The sequence below is a fragment of the Primulina huaijiensis genome, chromosome 6 (assembly GCF_012295235.1).
Source record: "Primulina huaijiensis isolate GDHJ02 chromosome 6, ASM1229523v2, whole genome shotgun sequence".
In the NCBI taxonomy this organism is placed as follows: domain Eukaryota; kingdom Viridiplantae; phylum Streptophyta; class Magnoliopsida; order Lamiales; family Gesneriaceae; genus Primulina; species Primulina huaijiensis.
The window spans coordinates 17,309,913-17,336,965 of NC_133311.1; the positions used below are offsets into that span (position 1 = coordinate 17,309,913).

The 27,053-nt window shown below is 38.3% G+C and overlaps 2 protein-coding genes, 1 long non-coding RNA gene and 1 pseudogene across 4 annotated transcripts; 3 read left to right on the forward strand and 1 right to left on the reverse strand.

The window, feature by feature from the left end:
• Positions 1 to 17: 17 nt before the first annotated feature.
• Positions 18 to 6,169, reverse strand: LOC140979819 (PX domain-containing protein EREL1-like). The gene is made up of 10 exons (XM_073445405.1): positions 5,825 to 6,169; positions 4,990 to 5,100; positions 4,382 to 4,480; positions 4,127 to 4,213; positions 3,567 to 3,675; positions 2,585 to 3,393; positions 2,001 to 2,159; positions 1,670 to 1,912; positions 962 to 1,183; positions 18 to 428 (listed from the first exon to the last, which is right to left on the reverse strand). The coding sequence occupies exons 1-10, from the start codon at positions 5,912 to 5,914 to the stop codon at positions 198 to 200; spliced, it is 2,160 nt and encodes a 719-aa protein (XP_073301506.1). The 5' UTR covers positions 5,915 to 6,169; the 3' UTR covers positions 18 to 197.
• Positions 6,170 to 8,622: 2,453 nt separating this feature from the next.
• LOC140979143 (uncharacterized) lies at positions 8,623 to 15,404 on the forward strand (annotated as a pseudogene).
• Positions 15,405 to 16,215: 811 nt separating this feature from the next.
• LOC140979823 (uncharacterized) lies at positions 16,216 to 18,628 on the forward strand. Its single transcript, XR_012175810.1, has 4 exons — positions 16,216 to 16,857; positions 17,800 to 17,948; positions 18,057 to 18,228; positions 18,296 to 18,628. It is a non-coding gene; the product is annotated as an uncharacterized lncRNA (long non-coding RNA).
• A 472-nt stretch (positions 18,629 to 19,100) lies between these two features.
• LOC140979821 (uncharacterized) lies at positions 19,101 to 26,911 on the forward strand. Of its 2 annotated transcripts, XM_073445407.1 has the most exons (10): positions 19,108 to 20,613; positions 21,553 to 22,026; positions 22,145 to 22,446; positions 22,697 to 23,422; positions 23,492 to 23,770; positions 23,916 to 24,077; positions 24,196 to 25,128; positions 25,201 to 25,416; positions 25,721 to 25,981; positions 26,320 to 26,911. In XM_073445407.1, exons 1-10 carry the CDS (start codon positions 19,236 to 19,238, stop codon positions 26,638 to 26,640), a joined length of 5,052 nt encoding a protein of 1,683 aa, XP_073301508.1. In that variant the 5' UTR covers positions 19,108 to 19,235; the 3' UTR covers positions 26,641 to 26,911. The 2 variants fall into 2 exon arrangements, with proteins under 2 accessions (XP_073301509.1, XP_073301508.1); XM_073445408.1 differs by lacking the exons at positions 25,201 to 25,416; positions 25,721 to 25,981; positions 26,320 to 26,911 and having other exon boundaries at positions 19,101 to 20,613; positions 24,201 to 24,469.
• Positions 26,912 to 27,053: the final 142 nt, after the last annotated feature.

Genomic DNA, 27,053 nt, shown 5'->3' on the forward strand with positions numbered 1-27,053 from the left:
AAACAACACACAAATGCAAAACATCTTTGACAAATAGTACTAGCATACATGGGATGCCCAAAAATTACAACAAAAAGTCCGATGCGGTAAAGTATTCTCTACAATAAAGATGACGTGTGTTAGCAAGTGTTGGGTTTCGGGCGTAGTAAATGTACAACATTCCTCTTACGATAACAGCTATGCTTACTACTAACATGTCAAGTTTCGCTATGTACAATTTTATCTGACGGATTCTCAAGCAATTTGTTCATTCTAAGAGCATGAAGAATAAGAGAATTGACCTCCTTTCTCAATACACCATTATCAACTAAGATATTCACGAGCATCTTTTTAAGCTCCTCATCTACTGAAATCAGGTCATTGTCTAAATCCATGCTTGCATCAGAGGCAGAAGCTGGATAATCACTGTCTTCAGCTAATTGTTGAACCTAGTCAATATTACGAAAACAAGATTTAGAAATTGGCATTGGCAAGGAAAAAGACAGGGAGTAGTTCAATCAAAGAGCAACATCGATCACATGTGCAACAATCTACGGATAAGATGCAGTGTCCAAGGGCAATATATACTAAAACCACTACCTTTCATTAGATAGTATAAGCAAAATCCATCGGCCAGCCAAAGCGCACACAGTAAAGAAGTACAAAATACATCGCCCAATATTATGTGACAATAGAAACACATTGTAAATACTATATACCTACTACCCGGGGGAAAAAAGATGAAAACAAAAACAAAACAAAACAAAAATACCCCCGTACAAATCCAAAAATAGAAAACCTAAAGAAAGTCTATTTAAATTATATGTCCTTGTTCATCCTTCCTATTTAAATTAAATGCTCCACATATTTGAGACAGCACATGAAGCTAATAGAAAAGATTTAATTTGTAAGAACTTTGGGATAAATAATATTAAGATATCAGGAAGCATAAAAACCAAAGAGACCAAGGCTCCAAGAATACCTCTGTGATGAGAAGGCCGATTTGATTATCAGAAGTGACTATAATATCTGACGGGTTCACCATTGACGAAATATCTATGTGAACATCATCTCCTTTTTCATCAGTCAAATAATGAATCTTGCACTCCTGAAGTTGGCTGTAAAGTATCTGACACTTGTATAGCAGCTTCCGCCAATAGATTCTTACTTGTTCATAGCTCTCTCTTTCTTCACGGAGAAGCTCCTGGACTCGCATCAGAAGTTATCAAGTTCTCATCCAAATAAAGTGTGCTAAACTACCGAAAATATGCTAATGTAGGGACATGCTCAACTCATAAGCAGGAAAATAAAATTATTTATTGATATCTATGACCATCTTCCAAACAAATTGACCTACTTTGGAGTGCAGCATCTTTTTCCACTCACAAATTATTAGGAAATCAATTGAACTGTGTGTGTACATATATAGGCATACACCTCATAAGCTGATAGGCTCATTGCTCATAATTTTCTCTCACCTTCCAATATTCATTATTTCATTGCTCGAGCAAAAAGCAAGAACCATTATTATATTGCTCCGACAATTCTTTTCAAGGTTAATGCAACTATCAACTACACAACAGAATCCATAGGACGGTGGAACATCAAGGCAATGTGTGAGGAACAAGGAGACATCTAAACATAGTGCATTTATATTGCATGCTTTAATATCAAAGCATCTAAATTATACCTCTGCCTTGAGTTTTTCTGTTAGTAATTGATCAAGTTGTTGCTTTAGTCCTGCCTGAGAACTTCTCAGGGATTTAACTTCTTTTACAAGAACTTTGATATCAGACTTAGATTTCACTTCCAGTTGTTGATTGCGCTTGAGTAAGTCCTCATACTGCAGCTTAGCTGAGTCCAGCTCCTGCTGCAGTAAATGTTTTTGCTGATTGCTAGGAGCTTTGATAGACTCTGTATCTAGTCTTCCGGACTGGAAAAAAATAGCATCAATCCGGTATTGTTCCGACACAAGTAGAACTATAATAGAAGACACCAGTAAACAAGATACAGATCCCTACAGATTTCAACTTCAGTTCCATTTCTATTGAAGTCCGCCTAAGTTCTTCCATATCCCACTGCATTTGAGTGACTCTTTCCCTTTCAATTAGTAAAGCTTGTTCAAGGTTCTCTTTGCCTTTTTGTTTAGTAGCTTCAAGCTCTGCTTCCAAATCTTTCACCTGAGAGACACCGTAAACTGAAAAATTATACACACACAAAACGCAAGTGGAAGTATTGAAGTCCGTGGCAATAATGGAAAGTGTGAAAAAATGGCAGTCAAACTCTTAGCACCAGTTCATATACTTGGGATCACGACCCTGCTTTCAGGCTGAAACAAATTAACAGATGATTGAGCCCTAAAGAGTTGGTAAGGGAAATGATACCACATTTCAGAAAATAAAATCACTCTAGCTGGTGCACTTTAATTCAAAGATCCATCAAAGCTTCAAGACTGAGGTGTAGTATGTAATTGTACAGCATCTACCGTATAAATATTTCAACTGAAATTTAATTGCCCGTGAGCTGATTTGGGTGGGAGTTGGTGCCAGAACTTGACACAACAGTAAAAGGAAGTAGCTGCCAGACAAAAATTGTATTTCAATACCTTTGTTGCAAGATAATCCTTAACAGAAATTTCTTGATTCAACCTTGATATAAGATCCTCCATATCGGTTTTGGTTGTCACCAGCCTCCTCTGCATTGTTGTAAGCACTCTATTCAACTTCTGGCGCTGATCCAACGGAATAATCAGCTGTAAATCATCTGGGAGTTGAAAATCTGAAGCTCCAGAGGTTTCGGCTGTTTTCAAGATCTGGGGACCACTTCTGAAATCAACATTTCCATACCCATTTGTCTCAGAAGATGCTAAATTTGACAATTCACTGTTTCTTTGAGAAAACATATCACTTTCAAAGCTCTCATTTGAGATCTTCCTCACATGGTGAGCTACTGTGCCATTATATTCATCTGATAGAAGTTTCATTGTATCCTCTGTATGCTGAGGGGCTTTTGAAGAACTTCCATTACTCGAGTTGTTAAGTGCCTGATTATGAATCTCCCTAGCATGCAGTTTGTGCTTAGGAAAGCCTTCAAGATGCTCTAGAATAGCCTGCCCCAAAGACAAACCCTCGTCAATATTTGACATGCCATACTTGACAAACTTATCTATTGGACTTGTTAAGTCCTCATCTAACAACAGGTCTTCTGTCCCAGCTTCAGAGTTGTTATCCCTTCCTAGGCTTGGCGTACCAATTTCAGATGTCTCATAAGCTGTGTCACTACCATATTCTGATGTCAGTGATGAACTGCCAGCTAAAGCAGAAGTGCTTGAATTTGGATGAGTTTGAAATGAAGAGAAGATGGTATTTATAGAATTGCGTGAATTGGGGCTCCCCTGGCCTTCATCTTGGAATGCTGAAAAAAACCGTAGCCATGAAAATTTTAACTTTCATGAACTGTGAGATTACGGAAAGCAGATTAGATTAGATGATAAAAACCCTCATGTAAACGCAAATCAACTAAGCAAGACCAATTTAAAAAGGTGTGGAGTGAATATAAAATAAATAACGCCCAATGTTGGCACACACATGACCGAGCAGCAGCTTCCAGTTCAAGGAAGGATGCAACTGCAATGCTCCTTGATAAGTCAAGGTCCGATAACAACTTTGACATCCATTCTTCTAAAGAAATCCTTCTCTGCAACATTGATTATAAATCTTTTATAATCTCAAAAACATAACAGATGCTAGATAAGTAAATATGTCCGCGAGAACTTAAGTTCCAATGCAATTAAATGTGATTATAGACTTTTTTCAAGTATAACCTCAACTTCAAAGCAGTATAGGGCCACATTATCGAGAATTTTTCAAGAAAATCCAGAAAATCCAAATATTAAATGGAATTGAAAGGGTATCAGATTAACATATTGTTAAGATCAAATTGCATTTCAAAAGCATTGTCAATGGCCACAATCAAGTAAGTAAGTGTAAACAAATCGAGACTAACACACTATGGAGAAATACATAGAGATTTTCCCTTGTGATTTTTGAGGGATAAGCGTATGTTAGAAACACAAACTTCAAACCAAATTCAAGGCTTTAATCTGCAGTATGATTCCAATTAACTAAAATTCTAAAAAAATGATTACCCCTTCCAGCATTGCTCTAGTTCTCATCGTCAAGAGTCCCTTTGGGGGAGCTGGTGGAATATTTTTCCGAGGAAAGGCTCTTTTAAGCTGGAAGATTCAGTTGACAACAGTATTAGCATCCCTTACAAGATTTTCCATGGGTCGAAAAATTCACATTCTCAAGAAAGGGTCAAAAGGTATTACTGTATATTTTCCAATAAATTGAGAAATTCAATCATGGTGGTGCTCAAATGACAACTAGAATTCAAAACTTACAGCAGCATGCAACTTCAAGAAATTATTGAATCTTCTCAACACAGTTCTTGTAGTCGTACTCCCTTCTGGTGATTGTATACCAACCTGTACCCTGTAAAACTGCCCATAAAAAAAAAGTTAAGACGCCGCCACCAAAATAAAGTGAAATTACGGTTAATTGGGAAAAAAACACTAAAAATAGAGAAAAAGTTGTTAACCAATAACTATCAAAGAATAAAAAGATGTTCATCAATCACACAGAAGAAAACAGACAAAGCAAAAATTGATAGGCCATTAAAAATATATGCATTTTAACTTTCAGAAACTTTGATTGCTTACACAGTTCCTTTGATACATGTCACTTAGTTTTAGAAACACCACTTTGTTTCAAAATGGCTGCTCGGTAAAATTTTTTACTAAGTTAGCATTCATGACAACTACCTCTGCTTGAGCGACCAAGTAGGAAGAAGGGAACTGAATTGACTAACTCAGTACCTGAAATTAGCTTCTTCCATGCGATTGAAGTAATTTCCTATTTTACGAACTCATAAGGAGTTTCAATTGTATTAAATAACCAAGCATGCTGGGGAATGAGCATTTAACATTTCAAGTGTAAACAAATAGAATACCACTGTGGGGTCTGAATCTCTTGACTTCGCCAGTACAACCCATGATGGTATTACAACACAGTAACTCCACCCTGTACGAGGATCATGAGGCCAAATAGTTTCTCTTCCAGCCTGCAAAGTACATAAACTGTATCAACACAGAAAAATGGCAACTTATCTATCCAAGCACTGAGTAACATTGAAATTATCCAATTCAAAATAACCACAGCTACATGGCTATCCAACTTCAGAGTTTGACTCAATCAATAATAAGTAGCAAGAAGCCGAGAACAAGAAAATCAGCAATGGACATCATCTTCAGTAAGAACAAATAAAACTAAATTCTGACCCAGACATTTGGGAGTACTTTTAGGTAAGAAAAAGAAATCCCACTACCTCAAAAACAAGTCTTGAGTACATAAAAAAAAAAAAATTTCTTCTTGTATTAAGACCTCACTAGTAATCATCAGATCAAAAGATCGCATGAGCAGAATAGAGTACAACAAAATGAAGACGATCATATTAAACTGTAACAAAAACTTCGTCACTAAAATTTGACATTTGCCACATGCATAGTTGAATTCGGTCGTAGCCACAAATCAAAGGTTCGGCTAAGAAGAAAAGCTCGTTCAGTAAATCAGGCACAGTTAGCACGTTCACAAGATAATCAAAATCTAACGTGATTGTGATCACAACCTGTAACTACCAAACACATGCCTGATTAGAAGAAATCCAAAATCAATTATAACATCAATATTCAGGCCTGTAAAAAAAACATCCCTCGAGCTGCAACTATCGATCGGTAATGATTTTGATCAAAAGATAACCAATTTTAGGCGAAGAAAATAAAACATACCCAAAGACGAGGGGGAGGACTCCAATCCATACCCAAAGGCAAAGGCGAAGTTCCATCGTGTCGGTGCTTCGGTGGACTCTGCCTCTGCATATCGATCACTCTAATTTTCTTCAATCACAGCCAATCAGTTCGTACAATTACAGATTAATCACTTTTCTCACTTAATGCAAAGCAATAAAGGTCGAAGTTAAAGGTGGATGCGTGTTTAATCAACGATTTATCAAGAGAAACAGTGGAATTAGGGTTTTGAATCTAAGGATCCGAACAAAGTTCATCGGTCTTCGGTTTTTCCCCGGCGCATTATAAGGAAGCTGAAGGTGCGACGTGGCTCATGAGTGCTGGGTGCGTCACACCGCTGCTTTGGCTTCACGGAAAATAAAATACAAATCGTGATGCTTAGATAAGAGTCGCTATCCAAAATCGCGACTCTAATTTCATTTAACATTTTTCATTAGATTTATCGATTTAGTAATGAACCTATTCAAATAATATTGTGAATGGACATTCATAAATCTCATCTTAACGCTCGAAATCCCCATTAAACTGAGTAAAATTTCGGTAACAAATCGATTTAGTTCAAAAAAACCGGTTCGGGTAGTTCAAAGTTGTAGTGTTTATTTTATGAACAACATTCGGTTATTCTAATTAAGTTATTGTTAAAGTACATCCAATATATCGTACTTCGATATTTACATCAATTATATTGTGATATTGAGATTTTATATTCGATATATCATGAAATTCTGACAAATAAATTTTTATACCGATTTTTTTGTGATGTAAAATTTGATGTACTAATATTGATGTACATCAGTATTTTAATTATTTGATTTGGTCTTGGTTTTTTTAAATGGAATTCAATTATTTTGTGTAGGGTTATTACATTTGACAGATGTTGAGTTATATTACTGACCAATTTTTTTGCACTAGGTTTTCATCAAATAGTTACCTTCAAGGGCCCTATAACTTATAAAAATAGACGTGGATATCAAAGTCTATTTGCATAGCTCTACATCACCAAACACCACTGGATGGATAACAAATACCCATAATCAGAGGTCGGCAAGGGTGATTCAATTTTTTTTTTTAAATTATATGTTAATTTTGGATTAATTTGATATAAATTCGAGTAACTGACTAAGAAAATTAATAAAATCTTAGTTTAGATGGCCCAAATATCATAGATCCACCTTTGCCCAACTTTCAAATCCCACCCAACTAATTACAACTAGCTTGATACTATATTTGATAACTCATTCAATATGATACAGATTTTAAATTAAAGTAGCACATTATTATATTCAAACATCTGAAGAATCAATACATGACCACAAAATACAATTATGTCGTATGATAAATGGATAGGATAGTTCATACACTCGAACATTTGACAATAACACTCGCAGGACATGCAAACAGTCTTGCCTACTTATTGACGCACACCAGCGGACTAGCTTGTGAAGAAACCATGAAAAACTAAAGACCCGATGGAGAAGATTACATAAACGTGCAAAAGACCTCGAGAAATTATAGATAAAACAATGGAAGAATTGATATATAATAGATTGTGTTGATGAAGAAGACTAGGCCGGGACTGATATTTAGCCATATGATGTAGGAATGCGTTTCTTTTGGTGCTCTTCTATCCACACTTGAATCCAGTAGGAACCTTTTTGCCGCAACGAGTGACGATGGCGCTCAACGAAACCGGGATGTTCAAGTTAATCCCGAGCACATTTGCCTTTATGGCTGTGCAAAGGCATGCTGCCACCTCCAAGTTGGTCAAGCCTTCTAGCAAAGCGCAGCATTTGCTTTTAGGGGGGATACCGATTATTATATTCACCACACCGAGCAGGTTCCCACACACGCCGAGTTTCGGCGTGTCTCGGGGGCAGAAGGGGTTGGCAGGGGGGCCCTTCGGCAATGGGATTGGCTTGGGTTTCGGTTTCGGTTTTGGAATAATTGGCTTGGTCTTAGGCGGGCATTCGGCAACGATGGTGGTGAAGAAGGCGAACAGGAGAAGGGAGAGGATTGAAACGGTGGCTGAAATTTTTGAGGTGGCCATGGCTGCTTCAGAAGCGGAAAAGATTAACTAGAGCAAGTGTTGGAGAAGTTGGTATAGGAAGTAGAGAAGGGATAGTCTTGCTATAAAGGAAAATGTGAGGCTGATGTTTGAAGAATGATCTAGTGGAAGGGAGTGAAAAAGGACAGAAGTGTAGTGGTTGGGATATTTTTTAATTAAGCTAGCTCGTGGGACATCTTGATTCTTGGGTAGTACTGTTCGGAAATATCTTGCCTGCTACGCTTGTAGGCCAGTAATTCTGTAACTCGTGCGAGGTTAAATATCGGAATGCTTGCATGTGATCGATACATGCCCTGAATTTAGAATGCAAAGTATGGAATCAAGAATGGTCAGTTTGTTGAGTTGTACGTAGTGTGATTTCTCAAAAGAGGAAGATAAGAGAGCACATGCAATTTGCTTCATGCTTTCTTGTCTTTGTGCTTTGTCTGGTCCATTATTTCAACCTTGACGGCTGGCAACTCAAATAAAGCAGTAGAGCATCATAAATTTTGAGATAGACATCACGCACTTGTTTTATTGGCCCAGTTAAGATTTTACATCGAAGATTTATCAACAGCGACGAGACAAAGTTTATGGAGCTGCAGGTGGCATTTTGATAGACCATTTATTGTAGTTTCAAAACTCAGATGCTGCAATATATTGGCACAGCACTTGGCCTATACTGCAGATAATCTAGTTTACTTAGTTAATCACTTAATCGAAATCGACCATCGCCATGGTCAGAAGTACGAGGATTGCTAGATCTAGAAAGATATCTAATGAATCCCGGAACACCAGGAATGAATCTCAAACTTTTGTCAAGAAAGAATCAGATAAGACCAGCTCAACAAGAGCATCACGTGCACAGCTAAGCCAGGCATGTTTTCGGCTTGATCATTCGCTCGCCTGATTCATTTAACCTCGTATTCGGTTAATCCTGCCAGCTTGGGCTCATCATCGGTGTGATCATACTCCATATGCTGTGTAAGGATCCTTGAAGATTCATCATTCGTGGCATATTGGCAAAGGCTCAAGCAACAATCTTGTCTTTACTGAGCTGAGCAGAGCCATCGACCATGACATTTTAACTGTTTATACTTTAAAAGATTTGAATCATATTAATTCATAAAATTTTGTCGGTTACTTATATTTTTTTGGTAATTTTGTGGTAAATGATTTCAACGAGATGGTTGCATTTGTAACCTACATTTCTTTGAAGTGTTATTCAGACAAAAAATCGTATGTCACCTTTGTCAGATAGGTCTTGATCTATCGCGATCTATAAAAATTATTTTTTATATATATAAATTATAATTTTTCACTTCAAAAAAATCATTTTTGTTATTTATGCTATAAAAAATATTATCTAATATATACTAATGATTACGTTTTATTTTCAAAGTATTATTTTTTTACTGTGCAAGTATGTTTTTTTATATTATTTATGTCATGAATTGATATTGTGTAATACGTGTTGATTCAGTGAAAAATATTAATTTTTATATCAAATTTATATATTACCTAAATATCTTCATTTCAATGAAAAAATGTTGATTTTTATATAAAAAAATTTAATTTTCCACTACAACAATAGACATGTTAACTCGTCTCGTATATTGAGATACGTGAGATACACATTATACCTACTCTATACTCGTACGATTATAATTAATTAATTTATCAGACTCAACCCTTGGCTCGTAAAAGTGACAAATGTTATGCAAGTGGTCGAGCAAAAGTGATATTGGTCTAGTATATCTTAATAATACTCGAAAATGCAAAAAAAAAAAAAAAAAAAAAATTTTTTTGGGTTCACTCCCTACCCACAAAATTGTGTTACACTTCGTGTGGAAATGTGGTACACTTCATGTGAAAATGTGGTATTAAAAAAGTACCCAGGGACTAAACACAAAAAAAAACGACGGATGGGGACTGAAGGCCAATTTCCCGAAAAAAATATAGCAAAAACAAAGTCCGTATTCATTTTTAAAATATTTGCACACACTACATAGATATAATTAGGGTAAAGCTAATATTCTTTCTCAGAAACATTAATTACTTTGGAAAAAATCTATTTTTTAAATAGTTATACTCTTTTTTTTTCTTTTTCTTTTTTAAAAAAAGAGGTATTTAATTATTCTTAAAACTTTTATAATTAGATAAAATATAAATACGGGAAATTAGGGATCAGTCCCCAGCCGTCGTTTTTTTTAGTGTTCAGTCCCTGGGTACTTTTTTAGTACCAAATTTCCACATGAAGTATACCACATTTCCACATGAAGTGTACCACAATTTGTATGACATAGTACCACAATTTTGTGGGTAGGGAGTGAACCCAAAAAAATGTTTTGATTGGGGATTTTTCAACAACTTCCCCTAAAATATAACATTGATTTTGATATATTTTTTTGGAAGAATTCTTTTGATATATTTAAAATAAATAAATAATAAAAAGGCACTTATTCGTAAATTGTTTCTTATTTTTATCATAGCCAAATAGTGTACCACCTACAATCTCATTGGATCAATCCATCGAACAACAACGAAACACCATCACCACCGCGAAAATGACGTAGCTGTCTCGTCGTCTGAAGCTTCCGCCCCCGTCTCTGCGCCTCCTATTGCACCGTCGTCTTCCATTCGTCCGTCGGAGAAGCCATCCGTGCACCGTGACAGCTGGCACTTGTTTTATTCGAAGAAGAAACCTCACGGGTGGTGCGATTTCGCTTCGCTCAATCCTCTCTTAGATCCCAAGATTGGATTCTTGCATTCGGCCAACGATTCCACATGCTCATCATCGCAGATATATTGATACTTCACGAGTCTTTTTCATTCTCGCGAGATAATTATGATTTGCAGGCAACTAATTTCTCCGATACGGGCGGGGTGGGATGATCGGGCCGGTGGTCGGGGACGTTTTGAGCGGAAAGTTTACCTGGAAAGTGCATAATTTTAGTCTGTTCAAGGATATGATCAAGACACAGAAAATAATGAGCCCTGTTTTTCCCGCTGGGGAATGTAACTTGCGAATCAGTGTTTATCAGAGTGTGGTAAATGGGGTAGAGTATTTGTCTATGTGTTTGGAAAGCAAAGATACGGAGAAGAACTTATTGGTTTCGGTTAGGAGTTGCTGGTGTTTGTTTAGGATGTGAGTAGGGTTGGGTTGGATTGATTATATGAAGATTACAGATTTCTAGGGGCCCGAGTCAGGTTTCTTAGTGGAAGACACAGAAGTCTTTAGTACCTCATTCAACGTTATAAAGTAGTTGAGTAGTTTCTCTAACAGTGGCACTTTGATTGGTGGGAGAAATGGTGCTAATACGAGGAAATCAGATGGGTTTGTAGGAAAATTTACATGGAGGATTGAGAATTTTACTTTAAAAAAGAGGAAGATTACTGGTCTTTTTCAGATTGGGAATCGGGATTGTCGGCTGATTGTATACCCCAGAGGTATGCCGCATAACTATATTGGAGTAGAATGTCAGTTGTGTATATTGATGCTTGTTTTTTCAGTATGGTTAGGGTAACATGACACGTGCTTGAGGTTCCTGCCTTGGCGATTGTTTTTCTTTTACAGGTGCGGTAATATGTATTCTGATTAAGTCAGCTCTACCTGTAGTGTCTACAGATGGATCGGAATGTTACCTTATCAATCAATTGTACATTTGTATTTATTTATTTATAAAAATATATAAATAAATACATAGAAGAGGCATTAGGTGATGGTAGTCTCTGTTTGGTGTTGCCATTGTTATTCTAACATGCTGGCATGCTATTTCTTGAGCTGATAATATGTGGTAAACTTGGGGCTGGTTGGATAAAACAGTGATCTCTTTGTGGAATTTTAGAAGCTGAAATAGAACAAGCAATGCCCAGAAGCTAAAATTTACGAGTTTTAATCTAATTCGGAATGAAGACACGCTTATCGTTTATAAATTTATCTTGAGTTGCACTATTAAGCTGAAAAGATTGTATTCTTAGGCTGAAACACCACTATTATGCACTATAAGTGAATATTTTTTAAAAGTGAATGGATTGCTTGTGTGAGTAATTTGTGGTGCTTTATAGTCATGGTAATATGTTTTGCAATTTCCGGCTAGCAACTATTTCTAAGATTGCATTGAGTATGAATAAAGTGTGGATGCTGAGACATAATGATTCTGGAGGCTACTGGTCTTAAGTATCTGAATTAATGTTTTAAGCTTATTCCGTATAGCTGACATCTCACCTCAGGTTTCTAATCCGATAAATAGTCAATTGTATATAGGTTATCTGGACGGTCTCAACCTCAATGCCACCTTGCAGTTTTTCTTGAGGTTACAGATTCACGGAATGCTACCAGTGATTGGAGCTGTTTTGTAAGCCATCGTTTGTTTGTCGTGAACCGAAGAATAGAAGAGAAGTCTGTTACAAAGGAATCTCAGAATCGCTATCCAAAGGCTGCTAAGGACTGGGGCTGGCGCGAGTTCGTGGCACTCACTAGTCTCTTTGATCATGATTCCGGATTTCTTGTCCAGGATACCGTTATCTTTTCAGCCGAGGTTCTTATATTGAAAGAAACATCTATGATGCAGGAATTTACTGATCAGGAAAATGACTCAGGGCTTGCCCCTTCACAGTTAGAGAATGTTGGGAAAAGAGGGTCATTCTCATGGAAGGTGGAGAACTTCTTGTCCAAGGAAATAATGGAAACAAGAAATTTTTTAGCAAATTCTTTAAAGCTGGTGGATGTGAGCTTCGCATTGGTTGGTGGCTGTTTGATTGCTTGGTTTTACCAACCAATTTATTTTGGATTCTACTGGCATTCTCTTTGATGATTGATTGTATATATTTTTTGCTTCCTGTTTTGTTATGCAGGAGTTTATGAGTGGTTGTGACCCTGACAAAAACTTTTGGGTCAAATACAGGATGGCTATTGTGAACCAGAAAAATGCATCCAAAACAGTTTGGAAGGAGTCATCCATATGTACGAAGACTTGGAACAATTCCGTTCTTCAATTTATGAAGGTATCTGACATGTTAGAAGCTGATGCTGGTTTTCTGCCGTGTGACACTGTTGTGTTTGTTTGTGAGATATTGGACTGCTGCCTTTGGTTCGAATTTTCAGACCTGGAGGTCAGTACTATTTAACTTTTAATTTCATATCTGCTAATCCTGGCTATTACCCCCAAAACTTATCCCGTGTCATCTAGAAAAATGCATGCCATTGAGTAATGACAATTATGCCAGCAGGCTCTCTCTTTCTCAAGTATTGTTGCGGTATGCCCAATACTTGGTGCCACTAAAACGTGGTAGATTGTCTTTCCAGGTTTTAGCTTCTGATGACAATCAAGACGCCCTGACAACTGACCCGGACGAACTGGTTGATTCTGATGATGGCGAATGCTTGAGTGGAGATGAAGAAGAGATTTTTAGAATTCTTCTTCCACTACAGGGTTTCACCTTAATTATGGAGTTAATCCTTCCCAACCTCATGTCACTTTGAGAGAGAAACTTCTCATGGATGCTGGAGCAAGCAATAGCTGGTTTCCTGACCGGACTTCGGGTGTATCTTGATGACCCGGTTAAAGTGAAGAGATTGCTTCTTCCTTCGAAGATATCTGCTGGTATTGATGGGAAACACATGAATAAGAATGACACTTCTTCCCTTAGTTTGATGAATTTGTAGATGGGAGTCAAAGTTTTGCAGCAAGCAATTATTGATTTACTTTTAGATATAATCGTAGAGTGTTGCCAGCCTTCAGAGGGAAGTTGTAGTGGCGATTCTTCAGAAGTTAGTTTGAAATCTTCCCCTGTTGGTAATGGAGCAATTAGCATACTGGAATCTGAAGGAGAGAATGGAAAAACAGAATCCTCTCAAATTTTGATCAACAAGAGATCAGACTTGGGGACTTGTGAAACTATAAATGCGTCTGTTGTACAAAGCTACGGGATTAATCTGATTAATAAATGCGCAATAGCTGTCCCTGAACAGTCAATATGCCCACCAGAGACATCCCCAGCTAGTTCATCTGAAGTTCCCCTTCTTCAGCCCAAGGTATGGTTGCTTAAAGTCTCTGAACTAACGAACATCTTTCTAATTTGTTTTGTGACGGATACAAGGACCTTTGTTGCAGACTAAGTGGCGGCAACAGTCAGAGGAGCTTCTGGGGTTGATTGTAAATTCCTTGAGAGCACTTGATGGAGCTGTCCCACAAGGTTGCCCAGAACCAAGAAGAAGGTCACAGTCTGCTCGAAAGATCACATTTGTATCGTATAAAGCTCCTAAGCATCTCAGCCAGATCTGATTGCCTTAGTTCCAAAATTAGTTGAGCATTCAGAACATCCACTTGCTGCTTCTGCACTTTTAGATCGTCTCCAGAAACCTCTTGCAGTAACAGTGGACTTTATATTTATAGCTGCATTACGTTGCCAACATCTGCCTGAAGCAGTAAGAAAAATTTGTCCTGTTAAATTTGTTTTGAATTCTTTGTCTCCAAATTATTATTTCTTAGTTTGTGTCTTTTAACTCGTCTGTCTCCTCTATAGGTTAGGTCGTACGAACCAGACTAAAGACTTTGGGCACTCAAGTCTTGACATGCGTCTTAGATTATTTAAGTAGAACTGTAAACAGCTGTGCAGATATTGCTGAATCAATCCTTCGAGAGATTGATTGTGATGATGCCTTTGATCATAATTATTTGCCTAGTGAACTTCTCATGTTTGGGAGAAGTGGACCTAATCCTGTAAAACGAACTTCTGGGGAAGAGCATGTTTTCCGTGGTAGCTGTCATTTTTCTGATATTTACCTTCTGATTGAGATGTTATTCATTCCTTGCCTTGCAATTGAAGTTACCTGTACTTTTGAGAGAGCAGTAGCTCAAGGGGCCTTTGTTTCTCAGTCTGTTAGCGCTGTTTTGGAAAGATGCCTTGCTCTACGATTGAATGCGACTTCACATGACACTGCTGATAATATTCTGCAGCCTGATGTAGTCACAGAGGGGGAAGACAATGAACAACTGAGTACCCCGCGAGATGATTTCACATTGCTTCTTGGTCTTCCAGAGACATTGGCGCTTTCTAAACACCCTCTGGTTAAGGAATTTGTAAAATTTCTGTATAATATGTTGTTCAAATGGTATGCAGATGACTCTTACAGATTAAGAATGCTAAAGAGGCTTGTAGTGCTATGACTTCTGCAGATGATAGACGTGAAATGGAGTGAGGTTTGGAGATTTTGGTGATCTTAGTTTGTCAGGATCAGGAAATAGTGAGACCTGTTCTGAGTATAATGCGGGAGGCTGTTGAACTTGCAAATGCTGATCGTGCTGCTCTTTGGCATCAGTTATGCTTCAACGAAGAAGAAATTCTTCGTATTCGTGAAGAAGGTAATTCTGAAGTTGCTTGTATATCTGAAGAAAAATCTGTTATATCTCAAAGGCTTTGTGAATCTGAGGCTTCTAATAGCCATCTTGAGTTAAATAATTTCATCAAGTAATACTTTTTTTTCTGACAATCATCTCAATTGCTGATGCTTCAATGGAACGACAGTCTGAAATGAGGGCTGAGATGATCGTTTTGGTCGGGAGAGAAAAGAACTGACACAACCATGGCATGAACTTCGGATTCGACTTGAGTGGGTTCGCTCCGAAAGGGACAATGAAGTAAAGAAGCTTGTGACTGAAAATAATGTTCTTCAGGACCGTCTTTACGATGCAGAAACACAACTCTCTCAGCTGAAATCTCTAAAACGTGATGAATTAAAGGTCTGATATTTTATCAACCCGTTGGACTGCTTTTGTAGTTATTAGTTATCTATTGCCGTTGACAGCCAAATAAAATAAAATCATAGTGTATCTTTAGGGAGTTGTGAATATAATGTGTTTTATAATTGAAATTGTTATTTCCAATTTCTTATGAAGTAGCAAAAATTTCTTTTATATGGTTGCTGGAATGTTTTGGTATTTTTCTTTTCTGTTTTTGCTCAAAAAATATGGGAAATGATGATTGCAAATAAATGACATTTAGATTTTTACTGTCTTGCTGAAATGTCAAGCTGTGCCGGTCTAACATTTGTTTTCCTGGTTTTCAAACATGATAGCTTACGGAGCTGACTGCCAGCACGAAAAAGATTCGATGAAGAACTGAAATATTTTTCCATGGAAAATGTGACTCGAGAAGAGATTCGCCTATCGCTTGAGGATGCTTGAGGATGAAGTTCGTCGATTAGCACAAACAGTTGGGCAAACAAAATGGGAGAAGCGTGAGAAAGAGGAACATGTCACTCAATGTGAAGCATATATTGATGGGTGGGGTTGGAATTCACATTGCAGGCCTGTGAGGTCTTTGCTCAAAAGCTTCTCTTATTCGACAATTGTTTGATTAACATCATGATTTTTAGGATGCAATGGTTTTCTGGGGAAGGCTGTGCTATGTTTGTGACTATTTGTTTTTTGGGTGGTTAAAGAGTGACTAGTGACCTAGGATATCTTACATTTGCGGAGATCTGAATTCTGACCTCCTATTCATCAGTGAATAATTTTGCATCAGTCCCGAAAGGTTGTTTGTTTACCCTTGATGATATAGAAAACTAACGTACCTAGTCTGAGCTGTTGTAAATTGTTGAATCTAATACTGTTTTCTGCAGTATCGTGTGACATGATTGTTCTTTAGTAAAGATTATGTCATCCTGTCATTTCTGTGTGGTTGCCATGAGGGAAATAGCACACATTTGTTCGACATTAGAATCTGAACTGCTGATAATTTAATTACTTGCTGCTGCTGATACCTTGTACTTTTCTTCCAGCAATACATCCATCATCTTGAGAATCAAATTAAGGAAGAAATGTCACGGCATGCTCCTCTATATGGTGCTGGATTAGAAGCTTTATCAATGAAGGAGCTCGATACGATATCAAGCATTCATGAAGAAGGGCCGAGGCAGATTCGTGCCATATAACAGTGCAAAGGAAATCAAACCAGTACTCCACTTGTAAGTCCGCACACCCTTTCTATGGGATCCAGAGAAATAGTAACTTGAATGGTGCTGTCCGACCCTGGTTCAATCTCTAGATAGGGATACCGTTGAGGCATGGTTAGGATTTATATGGCACAGTACAACTTTGCTAGAAGCTTTTAAACCTGATGAAGAGGTCATCTCCTCTTTTTTGAGTTTTCTTGTCATTTTAACTTGTAGGAATGTTGTCACGACTTGAGAAAGTTCACGCAGTTAACAATAAGAGGTGTTGCAGCGACTTTGTTCTTTTAAGCTAATTTAAGAGGTGTTGCAGCGACTATGTTCTTTTAAGCCAATTTAATTTAATAGCTCAAACAGCTGTAAATGTCATACTTGAGTTTCCCCGCTTCTTCAACGGGTGAAATACTAATAGAAAATTCTGTTTATTTGTCGGGCTAATATTGCATTTCTTACTTTTTCATTCAGTTCCTTTCTATTTCTAACATTACTTGCCGTTCATCAGTCATCGCCATTGATGTTACCTGGAGTATGTTGGCTTTAGAACATTTCCATTTTTATTGTACGTAGTCATCATTTGCATAAACACGTTTAAGCATGTTGTGTGCTTCTCTCTCATTCTTATCATATGATACATTATCTCAAAGACACCTTCCACCATTTAACCAACTCTTAGTTTAATATACTAATCCATAAAGATTGCAAAATTATATGCGCTTAACAACCTCTTCGTTGGTGTGCCTCCTTGCATCTGTCAACCCATTGTTTCAATCTCACGTATTTCTTCTGTGAAATTGCCATTTTCCGTATCTCTGTTAACTGCGAGATCTTGGTACATTGGTGCATTCAGCATTACTGACCTTTAACAGTTCTTTTACTAGCCACCTCATATCCACTAAGACAGTCAAACTGGGCAAAACTCGTACAGTTACTAAGAATCATAATAATCTCGATCTTTAGGCAGGTATCTGTACTCTTGCGGGTCTCCCTACCAGCAGCGGAGAAGGATCGGCCTAATGGGTCTACTAACGCCACCGACCGAGCATGCGAGATAAGGTCTTGCTATATCAACTTGATAAAATATGTTAAAAGGCTCTAATGCAATGCTGGTAATTAATGTTGATTTGATTCATTCGTCTGTCATTTCCTTATTCGTCAATTCAGGGGAAAAAACAATGAAGTCAGAGGTGAATATGATTTTTTGTAAATATTTCCAGGATTTGAGAGTGAATTATGAATTTCCCAAAAAAAAAAAAAAAAAAACTCCATGGANATGGATCGACTCCTTGTGAGGAATTTGCGAATTGCATATTTCGGTGAGGCCAGTGGACCCTGACAACAGTCCAAAGAAACCAATTGTCCCCGAGAAGAACGTGGCCTAGAAACTTGGTGAGCGAACATAGATGATTACTATAAATTTCATGTAAATCTATGGATTACATTATGATTATGGCAGGTTTACACAAAGAGGCAGCTAAACTAAGCTCATCTAGTCATGGACCCATGGCAAGAAAAAGTTGCAATAGCCAAACTCCTTTGGTTGTATTCCGAAAGGGGTGTTTTAATGGTCAATGGAGAAGCATTTCACATATTTAAACACAATTTAAACTCTGAAGTTAGATATCCATGTAAAAATTCCCCTATAGAATGTTATTTTATGCTACATTTCTTTCTTTGCATGATCCATAATGTACAAGTGGTTAGTGGTTACATACTTCCCCTTGTCATTATATGTAAATTTGTTATTTGTCACCGTCCGCCACATTTATTACATTGTCTAAATTTATCGATTACTAATAAGTTGTTTTCTTTGTGTGAGAATTTTTTTCTTCAAGAAGGCGCATATGAGTTTTTTTAGAAGAAAAACATGAAAAATAAAATAAAATTTTGAAATACATCACCGTGTGTTGACAATAAGCACGCTATGATCTCATCGAAGTGAACTTACATGTGTGGGATTTGATTATTATTCATAAATGTCTTTTTTATCTATATGATAAAAGTTTGATTCAGATTATGTATAAATATCGTATAAATTCATATGAAATTGTCTTATGGTTTAATTTTGTGATACATATGTCTAATTCGATTGATCAACGAAAAAATATTATTTTTTATATAATATGTAAATATGATTTTTAGGCACGTGCTTGTGGATTTATGCAAAAGAAAAGTATATTAAATCTTTGGTAATATGGGAGGGACGATAATAAAATAAAACCGATAAAAAAAAAAAAAAGAAAAAAAGAAAAATAATGGTGTGCAGCAGAAGTACTCTGCACCCGCCCTTGAGTGTACATGCAGATAATAGGCTCGGCTATTGTTGTTCTGGCACGCGTACATACGGTTTACACTCTCCCTCTCCCACTCTCGTTGGATCAATCCATCGAACAGCTATGAAACACAATCACCACCCACAGAACGACGAGGCCGTCTCCTCATCTGAAGCTGGCGCCTCCGTCGCTGCACCACCGAATACGCCGTCGTCCTCCCATCGCGCATCGGAGAAGCCATCTATGGCTGTGGAGGATCCTTCTAGAGACTGCTCATCCGTTACCTTAGCCACGACCGCCGCCGCGGAATCGGTGATCGTGGAGCGGCGGGGGGACTACTCCACCCTCTGCAAGTGGACAATCGCCAATTTCCCCAAACTCAAATCCCGTGCACTCTGGAGTAAGTATTTTGAAGTCGGGGGTTTTGATTGCCGTCTGCTAATTTACCCGAAGGGCGACGCGCAGGCGCTGCCTGGATACATATCCATCTATTTGCAAATAATGGACCCCCGGAATACTGCTTCTTCTAAGTGGGATTGTTTTGCGAGCTATCGTCTCTCCATTGACAATTTATCAGACTCGTCAAAATCCGTGCACCGTGACAGCTGGCACAGGTTTTCTTCGAAGAAGAAATCTCATGGGTGGTGCGATTTTGCTTCGCTCAATCCTCTCTTAGATCCTAAGGTTGGATTCTTGCATTCGGCCAACGATTGCATACTTATCACCGCGGATATATTGATACTTCACGAGTCCTTTTCATTCTCGCGAGATAATTATGATCTGCAGGCAACTAATTTGTCCAGCACCGGCGGAGGAGGGACGATTGGGCCGGTGGTTGGGGACGTTTTGAGCGGAAAGTTTACCTGGAAAGTGCATAATTTTAGTCTTTTCAAGGATATGATCAAGACACAGAAAATTATGAGCCCTGTTTTTCCAGCCGGGGAGTGTAATTTGCGAATCAGTGTTTATCAGAGTGTGGTAAATGGGTTGGAATATTTGTCTATGTGTTTGGAAAGCAAGGACACTGAGAAGAACTTACTGATTTCAGATAGGAGTTGCTGGTGTTTATTTAGGATGTCAGTGTTGAATCAGAAGGTGGGTGGTGGAACCAACCATATCCATCGGGATAGTTATGGTCGGTTTGCAGCGGATAATAAGAGTGGGGATAACACGAGTTTGGGATGGAATGATTATATGAAAATGGAAGATTTCATGCGGCCCGAATCAGGGTTCTTGGTTGAAGACACGGCAGTCTTTAGTACCTCATTCCACGTTATTAAGGAGTTGAGCAGTTTTTCTAAGAGTGGCACATTGATTGGTGCAAGGAATGGTGCTAGTATGAGGAAATCAGATGGGTACGTAGGAAAATTTACATGGAGGATTGAAAATTTTACCAGATTGAAGGACCTTTTAAAAAAGAGGAAAATTACCGGTCTTTGTATTAAAAGTAGGAGGTTTCAGATCGGGAATCGGGACTGTCGGCTTATCGTATATCCCAGAGGTATGCCATGTTATTGAGAGACGAGAGAACATTGAGAAGTGAGAAAAGAAATTCTCATTCCTCGTTGTTGTATTACAATGTAGAGTCCGCTTCAACTTGTATGTTGCAAGAAAATTTTGTTACAAGAATCACTTACAAGGCCAACAAAACTAACTGTACAGCTCATTATGAAGTAGAACTTACTAACTACCAAACTAATCTGTAAATTAATTCTAAAACAAGTAACTATGTTGGAGTAGAATAGCTGTCATATAGAAATTATTGTTTTTTCTCAGTTTGTATTGAAGGCTTGGATATTATTGAATGGTGCATGAAAATCCTGCCTTGCAAATTGCTTTTCTTTTGACAAATGTGTCAATACGCAATGATAGTCTCTGTTTCTGTAGCCATTTGTCATTATAGTCTGCTGGCATAACATTATTTGAGCCGAAAATTTATTGTAAATGAGGTTTACTACTTTTGGAACTTTAGAACCTGAATATACTTTTCATCAGCGCTTGAAACAGAGGGATCAATGCAGAGATGCTGAAGCCTATTACATTTTACCTCGTGTTAGTATGGAATTCTGCTTTGGATATTTATTGGTTATAAATTTACTTCAAGTTGAACTTTCAAATTGAAATCGCTATTATCTGTCATTATTTAACTGAATCTTCCCTGTGATGTGTTTTCACCAAACATTTTTGAAATGTGAACTGATCTTTTACCAGGAGTTAAGGATTTGTGTTACCCTCTAGACATCGTGTGTTTGGATTTAACCAGTTAACATCTATTTGGAGGTTATATAGGAAATAAAGCTGGAATCCGGACATTAGCTTTCTGAAGTCTAGCTATCTTGACCATCCAATTATGGAAAAGATGTTTTTAGCTTATTCGATATTGTTTGCATCTTGCATGTGGCTTAAACTGATAAATCCTTGATTGTGCTTCTGTTATCAGGGCAGTCTCAGCCTCCATGCCACCTTTCAGTTTTTCTTGAAGTTACTGATTCGCGAAATACTGCTAGTGATTGGAGCTGTTTTGTGAGCCATCGTTTGTCTGTTGTAAATCAAAGAATAGAAGAGAAGTCTGTTGCAAAGGAATCACAGAATCGCTACTCGAAGGCTGCTAAGGACTGGGGCTGGCGCGAGTTCGTGACACTCACTAGTCTCTTCGATCAAGATTCTGGATTTCTAGTCCAGGATACGGTTATCTTTTCAGCCGAGGTTCTTATACTGAAAGAAACATCTATGATACAGGAATTCACAAATCAGGAAAATGACTCAGGACATGCCCCTTCTCAGTTAGAGAATGTTAGGAAAAGAGGCTCATTCACATGGAAGGTGGAGAACTTCTTGTCCTTCAAGGAAATAATGGAAACAAGAAAAATCTTTAGCAAATTTTTTCAAGCTGGTGGATGCGAGCTTCGTATTGGTGGGTGTCTCAGTCTAAGCTTGCTTTTTTTGCCAACCAATTTATTGTGGACGCTTTTGGCATTCTGGTCGATGACTGATTTTGTATTTGTTCTTTGCTGTCCTGCTTTGTTATGCAGGAGTTTATGAGTCCTTTGACACCATTTGTATATATTTGGAGAGTGACCAATCAGTGGGCTGTGACCCTGACAAAAACTTTTGGGTCAAATACAGGATGGCAATTGTGAACCAGAAAAATCCATCCAAAACAGTTTGGAAGGAGTCATCCATATGTACGAAGACCTGGAACAATTCCGTTCTTCAATTTATGAAGGTATCTGACATGTTAGAAGCTGATGCTGGTTTTCTGCTGCGTGACACTGTTGTGTTTGTTTGTGAGATATTGGACTGCTGCCCTTGGTTCGAATTTTCAGACCTGGAGGTCAGTATTAGTTCACTTTTAATTTCAATATCTGCTAATTCCCGCATATTACCCCCAAAACATATTCCATACCATCTTGAAATCGTCTTGTCGGACCTGAGCATTAACAGAGATGAATATAAGCTTCGTTAGAGGAATTTAATGCATGCCATTTAGAAGTGACAGTTATGCCACTTGGCACCCTCTTTCTCAGTCTTTATGTTGTGTCCAATGCTTGGTGCCACTGTAACCTGGTAGATTGCCTTGTCAGGTTTTAGCTTCTGAAGATGATCAAGACGCCCTGACAACTGACCCTGATGAGCTGGTTGATTCTGATGATAGTGAATGTCTGAGCGGAGACGAGGAAGAGATATTTAAAAATCTTCTGTCCACGGCAGGGTTTCACCTTTCTTATGGAGATAATCCTTCTCAACCTCAGGTCACTTTGAGAGAGAAACTTCTCATGGATGCTGGAGCAATAGCTGGTTTCCTGACTGGACTTCGGGTGTATCTAGATGACCCGGCTAAAGTAAAGAAATTGCTTCTCCCTACGAAGATGTCGGGTGGTAATGACGTGAAACAAATGAATAAAAATGACAATTCTTCCCCTAGTTTGTTGAATTTGTTGATGGGAGTCAAAGTTTTGCAGCAGGCAATTGTTGATTTACTGTTAGATATAATGGTAGAGTGTTGCCATCCTTCAGAGGGAAGTTCTTCTGTCGATTCTTCTGATGCTAGTTCAAAAACTTCTCCCATGGGCTGTGGTGCAATTGGTTCACTGGAATCTGATGCAGATAACGAACTGTCAGAATCCCCTAAAACTGTGGTGGAGAAGAGATTCGAATCAGGTACTGCTGAAATCATAAATGTATCTGCCATACAAAGCTCTGGAATTGATCGGATAAAGGCGCGTGGAAAAATTATCCCTGGACAGTCTACGTGCCCACCAGAGACGTCTGCTGATAGTTTATCTGATTTTCCCCTTCGTCAGGCCAAGGTATGGTTGCTTCATCTTCTAAACTATTGAAAATTTATCTTGTTACTGATTGAAGAATCGTTGATGCAGACCAAGTGGCCACAGCAGTCAGAAGAGCTTCTGGGGTTGATTGTGAGTTCTTTGAGAGCACTTGATGGAGCTGTCCCACAAGGTTGTCCAGAACCAAGGAGGCGGCCGCAGTCTGCTGAAAAGATTACACTTGTTTTGGATAAAGCTCCCAAGCATTTACAGCTAGACATAGTCGCTTTAGTTCCAAAATTAGTTGAGCCTTCAGAACATCCACTTGCTGCCTCTGCACTTTTAGATCGGCTTCAGAAACCTGATGCAGAACCTGCATTACGACTGCCGGTAAGATAAAGGGGTAGTGGCACCTGTATCTGTGCTGCTTTAATTGCATACAAACATGTATTTAGGTGATTCCATAGATTAAGTTCTATATCAGTTCTATTGCTTTGACTAGGCATGGCTGATCTATGAAAATCCTTTTTCTCAGGTTTTTGGTGCCCTTAGCCAATTGGAGTGTAGCAGCGAAGTGTGGGAACAAGTTCTTTTTCGGTCACTGGATATTTTGGTTGATTGCAATGATGAACCTCTTGTAGTGACAATGGACTTCATATTTAAAACTGCACTGCACTGCCAACATCTGCCTGAAGCAGTAAGCATTGATTGGAAATTTTTTATCATGTTTAATTTGTTTGTTATGATTTATTTTTCTTACCATGTCATTATTTCTTTATATCGTGCCTGTGACTCTTGTCGGTCTCCCTCTCTAGGTCAGGTCCATACGAGCCAGACTAAAGACTTTGGGTACTGAAGTCTCTGCATGCGTCCTGGATTATTTAAGTCGAACTGTAAATAGTTGCGCAGATATTGCTGAATCTATGCTACGAGACATTGATTGTGATGATGACTTTGGTGATAATTACTTACCAAGTGAACGACTCATGTTTGGGGAAAGTGAACCTACTCCTGGGAGGTTAATTTCTGGGGAAGAGTGTGTTTTCCATGGTAGCTGTCATTTTTCCGATATTTACATTCTAATTGAGATGTTATCTATTCCTTGCCTTGCAATTGAATCTGCCCGTACTTTTGAGAGAGCTGTAGCTCGTGGGGCCTTTGTTTCTCAATCTGTAGCTGCTGTTTTGGAAAGATGCCTTGCCCTGCGACTGAATATGACTTCACAAAGCATTGCTGAAAGTATTCAGCACCCTGATGTAGTAATGGATGGGGAAACCATTGAACGACTGAGAGCCCCACGAGATGATTTCACATTGGTTCTTGGTCTTGCAGAGACATTGGCACTTTCTAATCACCCTGTGGTGAAAGAATTTGTAAAAATTCTTTATATTATGTTATTCAAATGGTATGCAGATGAAACTCACAGATTAAGAATGCTAAAGAGGCTTGTTGATAGTGCTACAAATTCTGTAGTTGGTAGCCGTGAGATAGAGTTAATTTTGGAGATTTTGGTGATCTTAGTTTGCGAGGATCAGGAAATAGTCAGACCTGCTTTGAGTATGATGCGGGAGGCTGCTGAACTTGCAAATGCTGACCGAGCTGCTCTTTGGCATCAGTTATGTGCCAGTGAAGACGCAATTCTTCGTATTCGTGAAGAAAGTAATGCTGAAATCGATTGTATATCTAAAGAAAAATCTGTAATATCTCAAAGGCTTAGCGAGTCAGAGGCCTCTAATAGCCGTCTTAAGGTAATTACTTTCATATAGTTATACTTTTTCATGACGATCGTTTCCGTTGCTGATGCTTGAATGGAATGGCAGTCTGAAATGAGGGTTGAGATGGACCGCTTTGCTAGGGAAAGAAAAGAATTGACAGAGCAGATGCATGAAGTTCAGAATCAACTGGAGTGGGTTCGCTCAGAAAGGGATGATGAAGTAACGAAGCTTGTGACCGAGAGGAAAATTCTTCAGGACCGACTCTATGACGCAGAAACGCAACTCTCTCTATTGAAATCCCGAAAACGTGATGAGTTAAAGGTCTGAAATTCTGATATTTTATCAACCTGTTGGGCTCATGTCCCAGCGCATCTGTCTTGGAGTCGAGATTATAATGTGTTTTACAATTGAATTTCTAATTTACAATTTCTTATGAAGTACAAATAATTTATTGTAGTGGTCTTTGTTATATTTGTTTTTAAGATTGGGTTTTCCCTAAAAAATATGGGAGCTGATTGTTGCAAATATTAGAATCTAAATATTTTGGCATTCCTGATGAAATATCAATCTGTTTTCAAACATGACAGCTAGAGAACCTGACAACTATTTGTTAATAATGTTGCAGAGGATAATGAAGGAAAAAAATGCTCTGGCTGAGAGGTTAAAAGATGCTGAAGCTGCACGAAAAAGATTTGACGAAGAGTTGAAAAGATTTGCCACCGAAAACGTCACTCGAGAAGAGATTCGACAATCACTTGAGGATGAAGTTCGTCGGCTGACGCAAACAGTCGGGCAAACAGAAGGGGAGAAGCGTGAAAAAGAGGAACAGGTTGCTCGATGTGAAACATATATTGATGGGATGGAATCCAAATTGCGAGCTTGCGAGGTCTTTGATTTGACAGTTCTATTACTTGGCAATTGCTCGATTAACATCTAGAATATGATTATCATCTCGATTTTTTGGAGTGTGTTGGTTTTCTGAGTATTAGATTCATCATTTTACCTGTCTCACTATGTTAGAAGGTGACCAGTGACCTAGGGATTGAAAATGTTGTATATAGTCTTACCCACAAGTGCTGTTTTTGCATGGGTTCCGAAGGGTTTGTGCAAGTCTGTCGTTTCTGCATGGTTTCCACTAGTTACGTATGTTTGTTTTTAGAATTTTAACTGCAAATAATACGATTATTTGCTACTCGCACTGACATCTTGCTCTTTTCCTTGCAGCAATACATCCATCATCTGGAGACTCAACTTCAGGAAGATATGTCCCGGCATGCTCCTCTGTATGGGGCTGGATTAGAAGCTTTATCAATGAAGGAGCTTGATACCGTATCACGCATTCACGAAGAAGGGCTAAGGCAAATTCGTGCCATCCAACAGTGCAAAGGAAGTCCAGCTGACGGTCTACTTGTAAGTAGTCCGCACACCCTTTCTCATCCTCATCAAGTAGCTGTTGGATTGCCGCCTCCGTTCATCCCAAATGGTGTTGGGATCCATAACAATGGGCACGTGAATGGCATGATTCGACCCTGGTTCAATCACTAGAATAGAGATATAACGCCCTTGACATAGGTTGAGAGATGTCTGGACAGTTTATATGACAAGATTTATTTTATGAGGACCTTTAAAACCCACAGGAAGAGTTCTTCTCCTCTTTTTTGAGTTTTCTTGTCATATAAATTGGTATGGCCGTTGAAATGGCTTGAGAGAAGTTCGTGCAGATATTAATAAGAGGTTGCAGGAAGTTTATGCCATATGTGATTCCAATTTTATCTCTGAAAGTTACAAATGCCATATTTGAGTTTGCACCCATCTTCAACGGGTTTAATAGTAATGGAAAATTTTTGTTTACTCGTCCTACTCGACATTTTATAATTCATAAATATTTGTTTCCTCGAACTTGGATTAATTACATGAATACCCCTGACATTCCGATAGATAATACCCTCAGAGGGGTA